A 16,685-nucleotide genomic window follows, 5' to 3' on the forward strand; every position below is an offset into this window, starting at 1 on the left:
CTGCATAAGCCTATGCTTATGCTTCTCTCATTCCCCCTCATCTCTTTCCCCTTCTCTATTTCCCCCTTCTCTCATTCTCTATTTCCGCATAAGCATAAGCATGAGCTTATTCTCTCTAACTCTTATTCTCTATTTTCCTTTTCTTCCTCTTCTCTTTCCTTTCCCTCTTCTTTCCTTTCCACCTTCTTTCCCTCTTTCCTTTCCCTCTTCTTTTCTTTCCCTCTTCTTTCTTCTTGCCTATGCCTATGCCTATGCCTATGCTTATGTTTGCTTTTTTGTTTTCTGTTTTCGTGTTTGTGTCTATGTTAGACATGGGATCACGTCGCTCATCCGACGAGTATGAACAGCCTCGCAGGAGGAGAGCTCACGATCTATATGCTCCAGAGGACTTTGATTCCTCTCAGGTGACTACCCCGAGGACTACCGACTCCTCTCGGACCTAGCACTACAACTACCCCTGGTCCGACTCCTCTTCCATGTAGCACTGCGACTACCCCTCGGGGAACTCCTTTGCTAGCCGTGCATGGCTTTGTCAGGAGTCCCGACGAGTTTGTAGCGCAGATGAGCGATGAGGAGGCAGCGAGATTCTTCTCTCTGCTCTCTCAGAGGACCTCAGCAATTCCTTCCCCTACACCGACGGGTGGACGTACTGCCCAGCCATCCCCTCGCGCCCCTTCGACCGCGGGATCATCACCTGCGCATGCCTCTCGCAAGGGAAGGAAGAGTAGGATGGGCGGCTCATGTTGTGCTGACTCGAGAGATGTAGACGAGTCAACACTCTCACGCTCCTTTAGGTCTCCACTTGGTCCGAAGACACAGTATCAGTCAGGTCCCTTTCCCTCTCCTAGTCCCACTGCTACTCCTCGCTCCGGAAGCGCTCGCGCAGCTTCCACTCCTTCAGACTCTGCTACCGTCAGTCCCCCTTACTCATCAGGGGATCTCTTCTATCAAATCACATCTGTCGGAGAGATAATAGAAGATAAAAAGGGCAAAGCAGTGATGGCCACCATGAGGAGGTTGATGAGTCATCATTTCAAGAGCAGCATAAATACCGATTGGCGGTATCAAGATGGCCAAAAGAAGCAGGCGGTGATCGATGAGTTAAAACAAAGATACCCTAATCTACCAAATGTGGAGTTTAATGACAATTATATGCGAGAGTGCATGGGTTTGGTCCTGAAGCATCGTACATCAACCTTGCGTACTTCCATATCAAGGGGTTGGCTAAACCCAGCTGGGCAGACAAAGCTGATTGGAAGTACTTCAAGAAGCAACATAGGCACCATCCCAAAATGTTCGAGGGTCAGAGGAGGGCTGCGAAGAGACGGCTGGACGTCGTAGGTACTTCGCACTTTGGTGCAGGCGGACGGTATGCGTTCGAGGCAATCGTGGTAAGTCTACTTCTTCTCATTTAATGTATTGTTCTATTTGTTTTACTTACATATTACATGCACTTTAGCTAACTATAACTCTCGTAAATTGGATCCACAGCAAGCTGCGATGGGCCGTCTTCCTACAGATGCAGAGACACGATGCGCATTTTGGATAGGAACAAAGCCGTGGTTCATTGAGCAAGAGGCAATGGGAGCGACGGTCGATTGGGCTGAGGTGGCTGCTCGCACGGTATAAGTTTACTCCTACTTGTAATCTCACTTTTTAATTTAAGTTCCAATCTAATTTTTGATTTATATGGTTCACTCTTAGAATCAAAGCTCAAGCATCCCATCATCGGAGGCGAGCGATCAACAGGGCCAAGGATCAGACGCAGGTGGCGACGACGAGGGAGAAGACGCAGGTGTCGAGGACCAAGGAACAGGCCAAAAAGACGAAGATGATTCGGATTCGGATTTGGATGAGTAGTAGTGGTAGTAGCATTTTATATATCCGCTCGTTTGAGGAATTTTATATCGCCCTTTCGAAAGGGTAATTTTGTTACAAACACTGTTGTATATGTCCGACATGTATATACATTTGTTACTCATCATTTCATAAGAACAATTTTGTATCACCCTGCAAGCAAGGGAAATTTTGTTATAAAAAACTTTCTTTTGTAATTACAAAAAAAAAAAAAGGATTAGTGGGGCTAAACAGGGCCAAAAGGAAGCCCTGTTTAGCCCCACTAACCCTTTTTTTTTACTTTTGTTAATCGTCACTATATAGCGACGTTTACCAGTGTCGCTATATAGCGACGATTAACAGTGTCGCTGTATAGCGACGATTGCCAGTGTCGCTATATAGCGACGGTCCTTTTCCGACGCTTTTAGCGACACTTATAGCGACGTTTGCGCCCGTAAAAAAAAAATTTTAATGTAGAAAAGCGTCGGTATTTCTGTCGGAAAATGGCTTATGCCTTGTAGTGTTGTTTAGTGAAGGAGACATTTCCACGTTCTATTCTCACAAGCCAACTACATCTTATAGTGCATTTGGTGGATGAGATCACTATATACGGTACTATACATGCACAATGGTTGTTCTTCCTCGAGTGCTTCATGAAGACCTTAAAGGGCTTCGTGAGACAAAATGCAAGACCTGAAGGTAGCATGGCCGAGGGTTGGTTGGTACAAGAGTCACTTGTATATATTTATGAGTTTCTTGTTGATGTGGATAGCTCTCTCCCACGACTATGGACAGATGATGAAGACCTAAGGATGACCTCTATTGTGCCTCAAGGGAAAGGATGCAACAAAGTAATAGACACGGAGTTGCATAATAGTATCAACCTCTTTTGCGTGCTTAATAGTGATGTGATGAAAATATGGGTGACAAGATACGAGGATGCAAAGGCAAGAAGACAAGAAGAAAGGGCCCTCTTTCGTACACACCACGGATCTCGTGTGCCATACCCTCAGTATCTAAGAGCACTTCCAAAGGATATTCATGTGGATTGGCTACTTGATGAAATGGAGAAAGCAGAGAAAGACGAGGGGATGCATATCACAATGGAAGAATGGGAGTATGCTAGGGGATGCATGAGCAAGGTCGGTATATAGAATGTTATGCATAAGTTAGAAGCTTTCAATAATTTAGATTGCTTATTTAATTGATTTTTTCTTGGTGTAGTGCACTATGTTCAATGCTATATGGTGTGAGGGCAAGCATTTTCGAACACAACGGATTGATGATAAGAGCAACACATAAGATTGCGGCGTCATTGCTAGCTTTGAGGGAGCCAATGGAGCCATGGATGATTATTGTGGCATAATCCAAGATATTATTAAGCTTGACTTTCGACGCTTCTTTGTGTATGTTTTGGATGTAAAGTGGTTTAAGGACGTGGTGGAAAGAGGCCCTAATGCAACAATCAAATGCCATGCAAGTGGCTTTGTAACTATTGACTCCACAAAGTTTTGGCAAAGTAGGAAGGACACACTAGTACTATCGCAACAATGTGAACAGGTACTGTGCACACATATAAAAATACTCGCTTTTAAATATTTGATGCAAGAAAAATAACATGATTGTATTTGTGTTTGAATTAGGTTGTCTATCAACCAATGGTGGATAATAATAGATGGTGGCATGTCATACCTATTATGCCACGTTCCAAAGTGATGTATAGTACATTTACTAATATGGAGCGTATGGAGGATGATCATGGCCATGGACGTGATGATGACCGTGATATGAGATAGGAGGTACAGATATTGAGGCCATTACCCGTGAGGACGAGCCTACCATTGGTGATGCTGATTTTGATGAGCACATGAGTAGCACAAGTAGTAGTGGGTTGAATGTATTTGTAGATCTAAACACTTGACATTTGGATTTTGAAGTAGATAGTTTGGCAAGGGTTGATCTCATTGAGGATGAGATTGAACCGTAGCCCCATCATTGATATTGGCAAAACTATTTTACATATTGTTTCATTCTCCTCACCTCACTTAATTCTTGTAGATGTGGGCTTGCAAAAAAGCATTCATGATTTTGTTAAAATTATGTGTTTTGGTAATCATGGGTAATGTTTGGAAAGCAATGATGTACACCAAAGTCTCACTTTCTGTATTCTCTGGTTTGCGTCTATCTATGCGTCTAAATGCGCATCCAATTCTCAGTGTAAACATGCAAATAAACGCGCTAATACACGCGCAAATAGACACCTGATAAACGCGATGTTAGACGGGCCCGTATTTTCTAATAGATTGAGATGTTGTGGGAGCACCATCTGATTTGCCTTCTAGGATTCCCCCAACGGCGGTGCCTTTTGCACAAGAGAGGGTGGTCCCTTAGGAGTCGGTCACTGGGGGGGTCTAACCTTGATGCAATCTTCCAGAATACCTTCAGAAGCGGGAAGAGTTTCTTTGGCTAGAACACTAGATTCTGGCTCGTGCTACGGTTCCACCTGCATGGCCTCAACCTGTGGCTCTTTTTGGGTCGAATTCTTATGCACTCTCCTTTGGGGATACTCTCTTGCAAAGTGCCCAATCTCTCTGCATGCAAAACAGGCATTGGGGAATGGACTGAAGCGGACTCTGATACGAATGGGTTCGAAATCCCCTGAGTCCAGTTCAAAAGCGACGTATGGTTTGAAACACTTTTCAAAAATTTATCATCTGGATTCTGAAAATGGCTAAATCGGACGGCGCGGTTATATATAGCAGCTGGGCGTTTACACCTTGCATGATGACTCACTGGGAGTCACTCCTGATCTCACGTCAACAGACCACCGTCAATGCCATAATGGCATTTGCAACCTTGCTTCGGGCTTGCGACGCCCTTGATCTACGCTGCCATCAACCGTGCAATGAAACCGTGATAGACTGATAGTACGCTGCATGATTTGCAAGAACGTCGGTGGAAATCGGGAACTTCGGATGGTGAAGAAATTGCGGATTTAGAAAAAAAGGGAGTCCCAGCTGGCAGCTAGGGCTCACTCAGAGCTCTCAGATCATCATAGATCACAAATGCATTCGTTACAGAGAAGGAGAACCAGTGCATCAGTGTACGTACTTAGTGTACTTAGCTCTGCTTGATGTCCAGCACTTGTTGAACTCGTTGGATGAGTTTGAATTTCGATCATGAGAATCCTGCTTTCGTAACCGTAATTAGTAGCGCCAGAGGCGGCCAGACATTTCGTTTCAGAATCACCACTACGGTTGCTCATTGCTCCCAAGCATCTAGAGGAGGACTCCTGGAGCAGTTTAGTCGTCTAAAATACCGTGTACATGTGTCTCATATATATATCTCTACTATCCCAGTCATTCAGCTTCCGACACTGGCTCTCATTCTAACCGTAGCCTGCCATTAGTGACTTTACTTCTTATTCCGCACAGTGTCATATTTCAGATTGGGGTTTCGTAGAGTCGTGTCACGTGTGTCTGTAGAGGATAGAATTAAAAACTGAGGTTTGTAGTTTATAATTAGTCCGCTCCATTGGTTCCTCGCTTAGTGACCTTTCTCATTGGAAGCGTGATTTTGTGATGGAAGGAGGCCTACAGGCGAATATAATTCCTCTGTTGATATCGGGTTGCGACGTGTAGGGAAGCTCAAGTCATTTATTCGGTTGATAAATACCGTGAGACTCGGAATGCATCGGGAGTCCTGTCTGAGGACTCAATTGATTCCGGAGCGCTCCGGAGTCCGGAGGCCGAAGCCCCCGATTCTTGCCCCGAAGCAGGGGAGGAAGCTGACGCCTAGACACCGGTTCGACTCGGACTCGGGAGTTGGAACTTGGGACAAACAGCAATTGCCCATCTATTTAATAAGAAGCCCTGATCACCTGCGCTTTGAAGCAAAAGCTGTGCACTCCTCGCAAGCTTCCAAGCCCAGAGAATCGCAGTCAATAGCATCAACCTTCCCTGGACTATCAAACGGGATTTGGCCTTGGTGGTGCGGTTGCACGCCATACGTTCTTGTGATGGAGCTGTGATCGCGGAGAGGGAACTCAAGCTTTAAGCTACTAGTACATGCCAACAGGCAACGTCGATGAGGCCTGAAGAGGAGCGAAGCTTCATGTCTTGCATTACATAATAGATCTTACTTTCCCCAATCTTGGCTTCTCTCTGAATTGCTGTGGGTTGTCCCTAGCCTGTGCTTTACCATCATAAGCTCAGAATGCTGTCCTGTGTCGCGTGCGCCAAGCACGTTGAAGATTCTGTCCAAGCGATGGACGATGACAGAATTCCAAAGTCTCCTGCAACCAGAGAGGCAATCAGGTTTCTTACCAATCAGGTAAGAGCCTCATTTTGGCGTTAGGCTCAGTGAACTTCTCATGTCCTACAGTCGCCCAATCTGCTCCGAAAGACTGCTAATGCCGTTTCTTATGCCAAATTGATTGTGTTTCTGTAACAGCTCAAATGCTTGGCTGCGAGATTGTCAGGGGGATGTAGTCCGTGTGCCTCGCCGGATCCTGACCTCAACAACGGTATAGATCACATGTATATCACAGACGCATCTTCTGAAGTCCCGTCGGCGAACCGCGCTCATTTTTTGGATATTGCATTTTCCACTCCGCCTCAAACCCCTCAAAGTTTCCAAGCTCCTGTCACATACAAGGTCCCTCGACCTTACCCAAGGAAGGTCCATTACGCTAAACCTGCAAGGCGGTCCGCCTCCACCAGGATGCTGGAAGCAGGTAGAGTAGATAAGGTCTCATCTCGTATTCAGGACGAGCCTAGATCACGGTACGATTTTGTTACAGACGACGGATCAGACGAAGAGTGGGTTGCTCAAGTGGAACCAGGGGTGTTGATCACGTTTGTGACCTTGTCCGATGGAGGGAACGATCTCAAGAGAATCAGGTTCAGGTCAGTGGTAGTTATATCTTTGAAAACGTGCGAGTCAGTTCCTAGGAGCTACGACTGGTTGCCGACTTGAAATATGTCTCTTCCATTTGGCGCTCAGCGAGTTGAAAAGCTGAAACTTCTTGTCGATTGACGATGTAGGTATATAGATAGGGATGTAGGTATATAGATAGGCTGAAAATTTTTTGTTGATTGAGAAGGGAGAGTAGTATACTATATAGGAGTGCACGACGTCGATCTTTAACATGAGGAACCTTTGCAAGGTGTGCGAGTTTTCAACGATGTAACTGCTGGAATGGATATGGTGCTGCAGCCGGGAAACGTTCAACAAATGGCAAGCACAACAATGGTGGGCTGAGAACTGTGACAAGGTGCATGAGTTGTACAATGTGCCGAGGTTGATCAACAGGTCGAAAAGAGGATCACTGCCCACAGCTTCTCACGCCGAGCACGAGGTAACGATTTATGCTTCGAGAGATGTGGTGATTCCTGGCAACCAATTGTGCTTTGAGCTTTGTGGTGATTCTTGGCAAACCAGTTGAAAGGAGGCTGTTGGAATTTGTTGAAGAAGAACCATGAGTCTTTTGGGACGAAGCGTGCTCAATCACGTCCAGAAATAGAAATAACAATGTGGGAGAGCTTAAGCCTTAGGGAAACTATAAAGGCTCCCGTTACCCTTCCATAAGGGTGGTGCTAACAACAACCCACTTTAAGTTCCGCTCTAGCTTCCTCTAAAGCCTTTATAGCCTATCCTTCCCTTCATTCCTAGCTCCTAGATGCTAGCTCACGGTCTATAGCATCTACTTCCTTTGGTTCCCTCCATAGCATTCACTTCCTTAAAAGAAAAGAATGAGAGACGATTATGACAAAACGTAGTGACGTAACTATGGTGGTTTCTTACCACTCCCTCGTTCAAGGAGTGTTTTTTTAGGAGACTTAGACTTTGGTGTTTACTCTTTCTTTCTTAGAAAGTTTTTTTATTTGTTTTTTCCCCTTCCAGAGTGTGGGCAGCCTTAGTCATTTAAAAGGGAAATTTAAATTTGTGCTTTTTTGGTTGGATTGGTGTGTGAGAAAGCTCACTATTGGAACATGTGTCCCTAGCTTTCAAAGCCCTCCCTCCGATCGTAGAGGTAGATGCATGTATTTATTTCCTTCACTTCTTTTTGCGACATTACCTTATGAGCTTGCTTGACACATCGACTTCTAGCATTGGCCTTATTTGAGTGAGTGTTACGAAATTTATGAGGCCCATGATGCACAACATTCGTGACTCTTTCATGGAAGCTATAAGGAGTAAAACTCCTAGTCCAATCGTAGAGAATATCACTATTCTCGGACGTTGTTTAGCTTTGGCAACTTGGAGCCTATGGTGTGGAGTTGTCTGCATTGAAATTCTACTCATTGTTATGATGATTTTGTGCTTAGAGTTGGTTATTGTTGCAAGCAATCGACTGGGGAAAGTCTCTCGGGGGGGTCACTCATAATATGTAACCCTATCACGTGAGTTCAATAGAAGGATATTTTCTACTTCTAAAATTTACAGAAATAAATATACATAAGGGACTAGTTAAAATAGTTTTGGAAAAAATTTACAGATTTGTATAGAAAAGGGGTACATTTTAGTAATGAAACATTTACAGATAAGGGATTTTAGAAATAGGCCTTGAACGCACATGATATAGAGGGTTTATACATAGTGACCCCCCCAAGGAAAGTCTTGCATGCCTTCCAATTCTATGAAGTAGGTAGTTGACGAAGAGGGAAACAAGTTATCAAGATTTTGTTTTTTATGATTCATTGTGTATCGTTGGAGTGCATGGTTGAGGGGAAAATCTCAGGATAGTCTACGACAGAGGGAGAGATGTTTGTTGACTCCATGGAGATAGGCAGCAACATTATGTAGCCTAGCCTTGTTTTCTATAAATCTTTGTTTAGTTTTTATCTTCAAGATGGTTATTTTATCCCATTTCTTTCTTTGTTCTCAAAGCTTGAGGTAGTGGTTGTTGGCATCACGGTCTCTTATTGGGAGTGAGAGCTATTTGAGATTATGCAAGTCAAGAAGATTAAAGGGAGGTGTGTTGACCAAGAATGTTTCTTCTAAAAGCACTAAACTAGGAGAAATTTATACAAAAAAGATAAAAAAACAAGTAGAAATTCATAGGTAGGGACTTCCAAATCTCTACCAGATTGAGACTAGAATACTCCACTAAGGAGAGAGTGCAAATAAAATATTGTAAAGTCCTCTTGTTGGTTGTCAACCTCCAAAAGTTTAGCAAAATCAAATTGACATAATTTTACAAGTCATGAGAATTCAAATTATATTGTGTACAATAGCTATAGTAAAATGCAAAGCATGTATGTAAAATAGCACCCAAGTAAGTCTTTCATAAACTAAAACAAAACTAGAAAACACATCTAAATGACAAAGCAAACAAAAAGGTAGAATGAGTAGAAATGAAAACGTGATGATTATGGTTTTGGAAACCCTTGACTCATCATACATTTTCTACTTTACTAGTTGCAAGGGAAAAGACATTTAAAGTTGTTGGAATGTCTCTTTAATTTCTTATAGTCCTTAGGTCCCACATCTAGGGATGTACCCGAGTATACATATGATCTCTAGTGTCTCCCCCAATGCTTTAATCAAAAGCATTTCTCAAAAATGTATATATACCAGTAAAATGTTTTAACTGAAGTTGATAGGTGGCTTAAGTTTTATAATAGGGAATGAATATATGATCCATTTCCAAGAATTGATTTAAGTAGCTTGTTCTCAAAGGGACACAATAGGTGTTGCTAGTATGGCATCACATATAGTAAAATGCGCTACCAAAAGTTGAAACCATGGTTTGTAGCAGTAGAGGTGAGTTGGTTGTGAGCTTCAGAAGACTTTCACTTTTGACATTTTAAGATGCAAGCTTCTTAAAATTTAGATTGAAGAAAAGGAGGAAAATGGGAGAGAGAAAATTTAGATGGCATAGTAAAGGATGAGCAAGATGAGAAAGGGGACATGAGGGTCGAGAGAACTCGGTTTGAGTCTTGAAAGAGAGAAAGGGCAAAGGGGATGTTAGGGCATATAAGGCTATCTTTGAGAATATAGTAAGTGTGAAAGAGGGCTAAAGGGCAATGGGGCTCAGAGGGGACTAAGCATCTTAGCACATGGATGGGCCTAGCATGGGTTTAGGATGGGAATCCTTTTGCCATCATTACTTGAGCATCCTAAACTAAATGATCTAGGATGTGTTTAGGATCTGAATAGCCAGTTTTTATCCCATCCTAGACCAGGGCCTCAAGGTTTTAGGAGTCTGAATGGGACCCCTTTTTATAGGGATTTCAAAGCATGGAATGATGACATGTGTCCTTGTCCCCATTTCCTAAGCACATGAAATGATGCCATGTGCCCTCTCCCACGTAACCCATACCTAGTTCTTTTGACTATTAGGACATGGTGGGAAGGGAATAGGACGGAATTTATTTGAAAATGGTTGGGATGAGTTTTTTCCCATTCCCATAATATTTCCTGCTATGTGACTCTAAGAGGGGGATGGCAGGGAGGGCCATGAATGAAGGGGCTCGAGGGGATGGGGAGGGGACCGAGGGGGATTCCAAGGCTGAGAGAAAGATGATAGAGAGGATAAGGGGATGAGAGTTGAGAAGGATTTAGGGATGAGAGGAAATAAGAGTCTAGGACAAGGGGCTGACAAAGGGGTTGAGAGAAGGTTGACTAAGGGATGAAATTTGAAAAAGGCAAGGGGCCTGACAGAGCCAAAATTCTAGATCTCTAGCAAAATTAAAAGTAGAACGAATGCCAAGAAAACTTTTGTGTGATGATAGCATCATCACATTGAGCCTTAATGAGCAACCCACGGGCAACAAAATAATATACCCAACACCCAAAACTCTCTGCCCCCAAAAATATCAGGTAACAATCAAAACCCATTGTATGATTCAAAGCAATTCAAGATGCCTTGAATTCTTTGAATGTTATGTGTACCTTAAGGTGCACATAACAAATTAGCCATGCTTGTGACAAAGCATGTGCCTACTAGTACATACCAAGAGTTCATGGAAAGTTTGCTCCACCAGCATAATTAACAAGATCCTCTTCTATCCTCTAGGAAATCTAGACGTGCCAAGAGAAGAAGAGAGCAAACCAACATACATTAAGGGTTAGACTAATGAAATATTATTGCTAACACGTATGGGATCTTCAACTTATAGAAAACTAAGCCATCCATCTTGTTTGTGAAAGGCACAGCCTCCATAGGGTAATGCCTGCTTAGAGGGGATGTAGCCTGGGAGTGCTTAAATGATGATTTGGATGCTTATTTTGGAAAGCGAAATTGAGCAACTTCTATTTCATCGACGTTGTGTTTCCATAATAGACTTTAGCTACAAACAATTCTCTTTGGCCTTGGCTATTATCGTCTTCTTGCTCTCTCATAGAAGCTTGGTTTGACAATATGTAGACGTATCTTCTTTCAAATTCTATAGACATTATTGGTTATTTGGGAAAATTGGCTCAAGTGACCATTTCATATGGTAGGGCATCAATGAAGGAGGCCATGGGAGGGGTATAAGCAAGAAGGATAAAGAAAGGTTGAAATTGTGTTGTTGTCGATAGTACTCTTTCATCTATCTATGGTTACATACTATAACACATGGGTTTAACTAATTTTATCCCCTTACTGTAAGAAGCATCATCTTCTAGTATCTTGCATTGTGACTCTAGCCTTGCTTTTAGCTAGTTTCCACCAATAAGCAATGTGTGACAAATGCATTTTGTAATGGAATCTAGTACTATGACCTCTCGGGGGGGTCACAATGTATAAACCCTCTATACCATGTGCGTTCAAGGCATATTTCTAAAATCCCTTATCTGTAAATTTTTCATTAATAAAATGTACCCCTTTTTTATACAAATCTATAATTTTTTTCAAAAACTATTTAAAATAGTCCCTTATGTATATTTATTTTTGTAACTTTTAGAAATAAAAAATATCCTTCTATTGAACTCATGTGATAGGGTTACATATGATGAGTGACCCCCCCGAGTATGACCTTCAATATGTAGAAGGCTAAAAAAGCAAGAAAAAATAATAAATCTCAAGAATGAAATGTGCTTCATCTCTCTTTTAGGATCCTTCTAGGATAGTTTCTTTTGGTATCCTATACTTTGAAGTTTGGTTTCCTCAAAGGTCTAAATCTTAGTTTCTTGGCACACACCATATTTTGCTTTTATTGATTGTAATATTGTTAGATCTTCTAGTACAAATGTTATAACTTAGTTTCTATTTTAGCTCTCCATATTGTACATGACGTTCTAGACATTAGTTGGTATAAGTATTCCAAAAGGTTGGGAATCTAGTATAGTTAATGTGACCCACAATTTATAGTTATACCCAAGTCCTATATCTTGAATCTATCCATTTAGATTGGCCTTTCTCACATGACCTAGATATTTAGCATAGGCTCAATATAGGTGTAGAATGAGCATAGAATGCACATTGTGATTATATATTTCCTCATGAGCATATGTTAAAGAACATCCTTGGGCATGTGAGATGATACCTTGTCAAAGTAAGTATCCAAAAATTGTTTGTTGTCATCTCTAATGTTTAGTGGTGCTCTTGATAACTGATTTTTTGTTCTTAATTTAGAATTTGTTAGCATTGGTTTCTCAAGTGTTCATTTTTATATAGCTTTGTTCTTGGTCAAGCACTCCATAACTCATTGTCCTTTGAGAACTTTGTGAGGGTTGTATGAGGTATAGTTCTCCCTTTGATTGCAGACCATTGGTTATTCTTTTTAGATGTCAATTGCTATCTTGATTATATGCATGGGTATTATGCTTTTATATATGCTCTACTCTAGGTGTTTTTTCTTAGAAATGGAATCAATACTCCATGTTGTCATTCTTGCTTTGTTAGTCTACTATAGGTGTATAGCATAAGCGCATTTCGCCAATCAACCTTGCTTCTCTAGGTCTCCCTTGCATTAGCTCCAAAAGCTATTACTCATTGCTCTATTATTGGTTAGTGATGTGGTATCTTCTTGTCTTGATTTGGTTGTTCTAAAGTTACTCATTGTAGGTTCTTTCCTCATTTGTTAATAGATCTTTTCCTTCATAGATTTTTCAATGCAAGAGTAATATTGAGGTTGATATCATATGAGAAAGAGCTCATGATTATCATATTTGAAGTAGTAGATAGGGCCTTCTTGATCTAGGTGCTAGATGTGTGTCTCGGGTATTTGTTTGTTTTGAGGGTCTACTTCTTGCTTTACTATGCTATGAGGTATATCTATTCCATACATTTTGGTGGCATTGGTCTACCATTGTAGCTTAGTGAGGTTATCCATGGACTCATGTTTTATTTCTAGCCAATTGACTTCATGTTGTAGTATAAAGACCTATAATTAGTTTTCCAATGAAGTTTTCAAGTTACTGGAGAGTGTTGTTGTCTTATTGTGTTTATGCTCTTACCTTGTGGCGTTGCTTGCACATTAGGTTGTTATTTGATTTGTATCTTTGTAGTTTGTCCTTTATTTTTATGTTACTTTGTGTCTCTCTTTTTTTTTGGTAGACAAAAGAGAGTCTAATCAATAACTTATAGCACTTTATAGCAATAGTTACAAGGTCTCCGAGAGCTATAATAAAGGGTAATCAAATCTATGATTAATGAGAACATATCAGATCCTGTGTGGCAATAAGTAAAGCTTATTGTAATAGCAAACCAAGCTCATCTCGAGCTTCGTGTTTATGATCAAATTCCAAATGTCTTTTGTGACAAGTATGTGCTCAGAAGGTAGATCCAATACATTGTGTTTGAGTTTCTTGGTGATCTTTTTAATAAATCCATCGCATGCGTTGATGATGTTCTCTTTATCTTGGAAAAGCCTACCAATGTGAAGTTAGTAGTGTTCCATGTGATAAAAGTTTTATTATAAACCATGGAATTTCTATGTAAATAAGTGAACAATAGGACATATCTCCTCACCACTAACTAGTCCCCCTATGACCTAGGTGGAACATCCCCTAATGAGGTCATCATATAATTGAGGCATAACGCTATTCGTCTTTCCCACACAACATTTAAAAATCTGTAGTTTAGAAACAAGTGGGCTATGTCCTCTAGCACTCGAAGGCGTCTTTGGCACCCTTTCTAATTGTAGTATGGGGAAGGCCTCTAAATCATATAAGCTCTAACGAATTAATTGAATTATGATCGTACACCAATATACCATCTTGTTTGTGTGTCCAGCTTAAGACAACGCCAGAACGACAGTCCAGATCGGAGTCTGGGGATACAACTCCTTTTCGTAGTATCAGCCACACTCCCAACGCCACTGCTGATGCTTGCAAATCGCAGCGAGCGACCCATCCTCACCATCAACGTAAGCTGCAGCAGGAGATGCTCGGATTTCCTCGCCATTCAGCTCTTTCCCCCAACCTATTCCCATTGCACAGCAACGAACGTTTCGCAAACCCCGCTTACGATGACTTTACAAACGCCACCAGCTGCTCCAGCTCTCCCTCCGATTTGGACCCCTGCTCCAGACCTCCCCATGCTGATTCTGACGTCCACAACAGCGGTGAGGTCATCTCCCTCAGCAACGCCAGCGAATGGATTGAAGAAGACGACCCTGGGGTTTATATAACGCTCAGGTCGTCGGCACGGGGTGTTACGGAGCTGAAGAGATTGAGATTCAGGTACAGACCATTGCAGGCCTTGTCCAATTGTGTTCCGTATGCGAACTCGCATTACGAAGTAATAAACTTTACATCAATCATGCACAGCGTAGACTAGAGAGTGACCTTTTCCAAAAAAACTGCACGATTTGTCTTTCAATAAACTATCTGAATCTGATAACCTTTGGCCGTTTGAGTGTTTACTTTTTGGATGTTTGGTGTCGAAATGCTTAAATTTACGATTGATAATTTATCGATCCATCAATGGTGATATCGAGTTTGTTTGTCTTGTCTAGCGTCGTTAGAGATTCACATTTTCGTGCGATTGATTTGCTACGCACGATTTGCTAGATGAGCTCTTATTAAATCGCTTGTTTTCTGGAGGAGCTTTTGTTCAGTTGCTTGTTTATTCCATGTGTACAGTCGCGAGAAATTCACAGAGGTTGAAGCGAGGCTATGGTGGCAGGAGAATCGTCTGAGAATACACCGCCAGTATCTTTCATAATCGTGTTTTACAGCAAACAGTCAGAGGAAACTGCAAGGTAGTTAGCATGTTCCGATGGCCAAGCTTCCCTTTGTACTCTTATCGGGGTGAAAGATCCTTCGGGCATTAGGAACAAGGGCGGATATGTGCACATCGGCAGTCCCTCTTAGTTCATTGGCCGGACGTACATGAAACGTTTCTTGTTTTATCATTGGAGTAGATGTAGTCCAATTGTAACGAGATTAATTTTGCTCCAAGAAGATATTTTTATTAAAGTAGCATTACACATCAATATGTTGAAGGGCTCACATGCATGGATGCCCCGGGGTCCACTAGGGTTTATCGTATGGTACCACGTGAGTGTAAGGGAGGGGGGTTATATAAGGGAAGGAAAGGTACATTTTATAAGGTAAGGTCCCGTAAATAGGGGGTAGAAAAGGGGAATTTTCATATATTTATTGTACACAGGTAACGCCTCCTTGTTACTAGTGAATCCCCCGTGATGGATGCATGCTTCTTCTTAGCAAGAAGGTGTTGCTTGTTGGGCTTTAATTTGGAATATGGCAATTGTGGTATTAATTGGTAGGCTATGTATACACTAGGGACATGGTCACTCAAATAGGCGTTGATTGTGCCTACGTAACTATTTTCCATGGGTGCATTTGCCCCAATTGGTAAATTTGACATTTATAGATTTTGTAGTAGTTGCGTTTGCAAAACATTGTTGGTTTTGTTGCCTGAGTATTTCTTTTCTAGTGAATCTTGTAGCATGTCAATCTTTAGGTCCAATTTGGAATGTTGAATAATTTGTGAGTTTTTGGTCTACTATCTTGTAAGAGTGTATTCAAATTACATGCTTCAATACAACATCTTGCTATAATAAAGACTCCTTGTCTTGATTTTGGTTGGAATTGCTATGATTAATTCAAGCCCATTTGTGAATATTGTATTTTGGGAAGTCAAGTGAAGCTTATTGTTATATAATAGTGGGGTACCCATCTTGTCAAAGCTTGTTATTGTAGGGACATATATACCACCGCACAAAAATATTCCCCTCATTTCATTAAGGCCAAGTATCTTTGGTACATGGAGGTTATACTCACTATTTAATTCAAGCTAGTGGGATTGCAAAGATCATGTATTTAGGATTTGTATAATCATTGTGAGTCTTGGACCATTTTTCTAGTTGTGATGTATGGGGTATGAACCTTTTCATTTCATGTTTGATACTTTTATCTATGTGAGTCATTTTCTTTGGTGGTTTGGTAAAGCATAAATTTTCTTTGTTGTGTACTCTTTAAAGTCTCTATATATTTGAATACGGTGGTCAGCTAGCTGAAAGGTAGAAAAATTCAAGCAATTTCTATGCCATTAGCCTTTGGCATGAAAAATGAAGGATTGACTACTTTTTTTCTTAAAATACATGTTCATTGGGATTATAGGTCAATTTGTTTATGCAAGATAAGTGATGTGGTGTCAAGTATGTGGCTTTACTTCTATGAAAAGAGGGTCTATATTATATTATCGCTCTTTACAAAAATGTTACTCCTCCCATAGTATCCAAAAGGGGGAGATGCGAATACACTAATTGAGACATAGCTTGATAGACCAATGGAAAGTTTACATGAGAAAACCAATCCTGTGAAAGCATATGATATCACATGACCTATTCCTCTTTAAAATGCGGATCTGTGTGAAAAGTGACACTAACAAGGATAGGGCCTAAATGTGGGCCCCACATAGCTCCCACATAGCCACTGGTGGATTTGGT

General features: G+C 41.4%; 1 protein-coding gene across 1 annotated transcript; it reads left to right on the forward strand.

Annotated features, from left to right (window-relative positions):
- The first annotated feature begins 6,051 nt into the window (after positions 1–6,051).
- LOC147896232 (protein Brevis radix-like 1) lies at positions 6,052–14,935 on the forward strand. Its single transcript, XM_087382239.1, has 5 exons — positions 6,052–6,168; positions 6,289–6,743; positions 7,054–7,195; positions 14,003–14,451; positions 14,854–14,935. The coding sequence occupies exons 1-5, from the start codon at positions 6,052–6,054 to the stop codon at positions 14,933–14,935; spliced, it is 1,245 nt and encodes a 414-aa protein (XP_087238365.1).
- Positions 14,936–16,685: the final 1,750 nt, after the last annotated feature.

Source organism: Dipteris shenzhenensis, chromosome 12, assembly GCF_047967505.1.
Source record: "Dipteris shenzhenensis isolate YYH24624 ecotype China chromosome 12, Dip_SZ_1.0, whole genome shotgun sequence".
NCBI lineage: Eukaryota > Viridiplantae > Streptophyta > Polypodiopsida > Gleicheniales > Dipteridaceae > Dipteris > Dipteris shenzhenensis.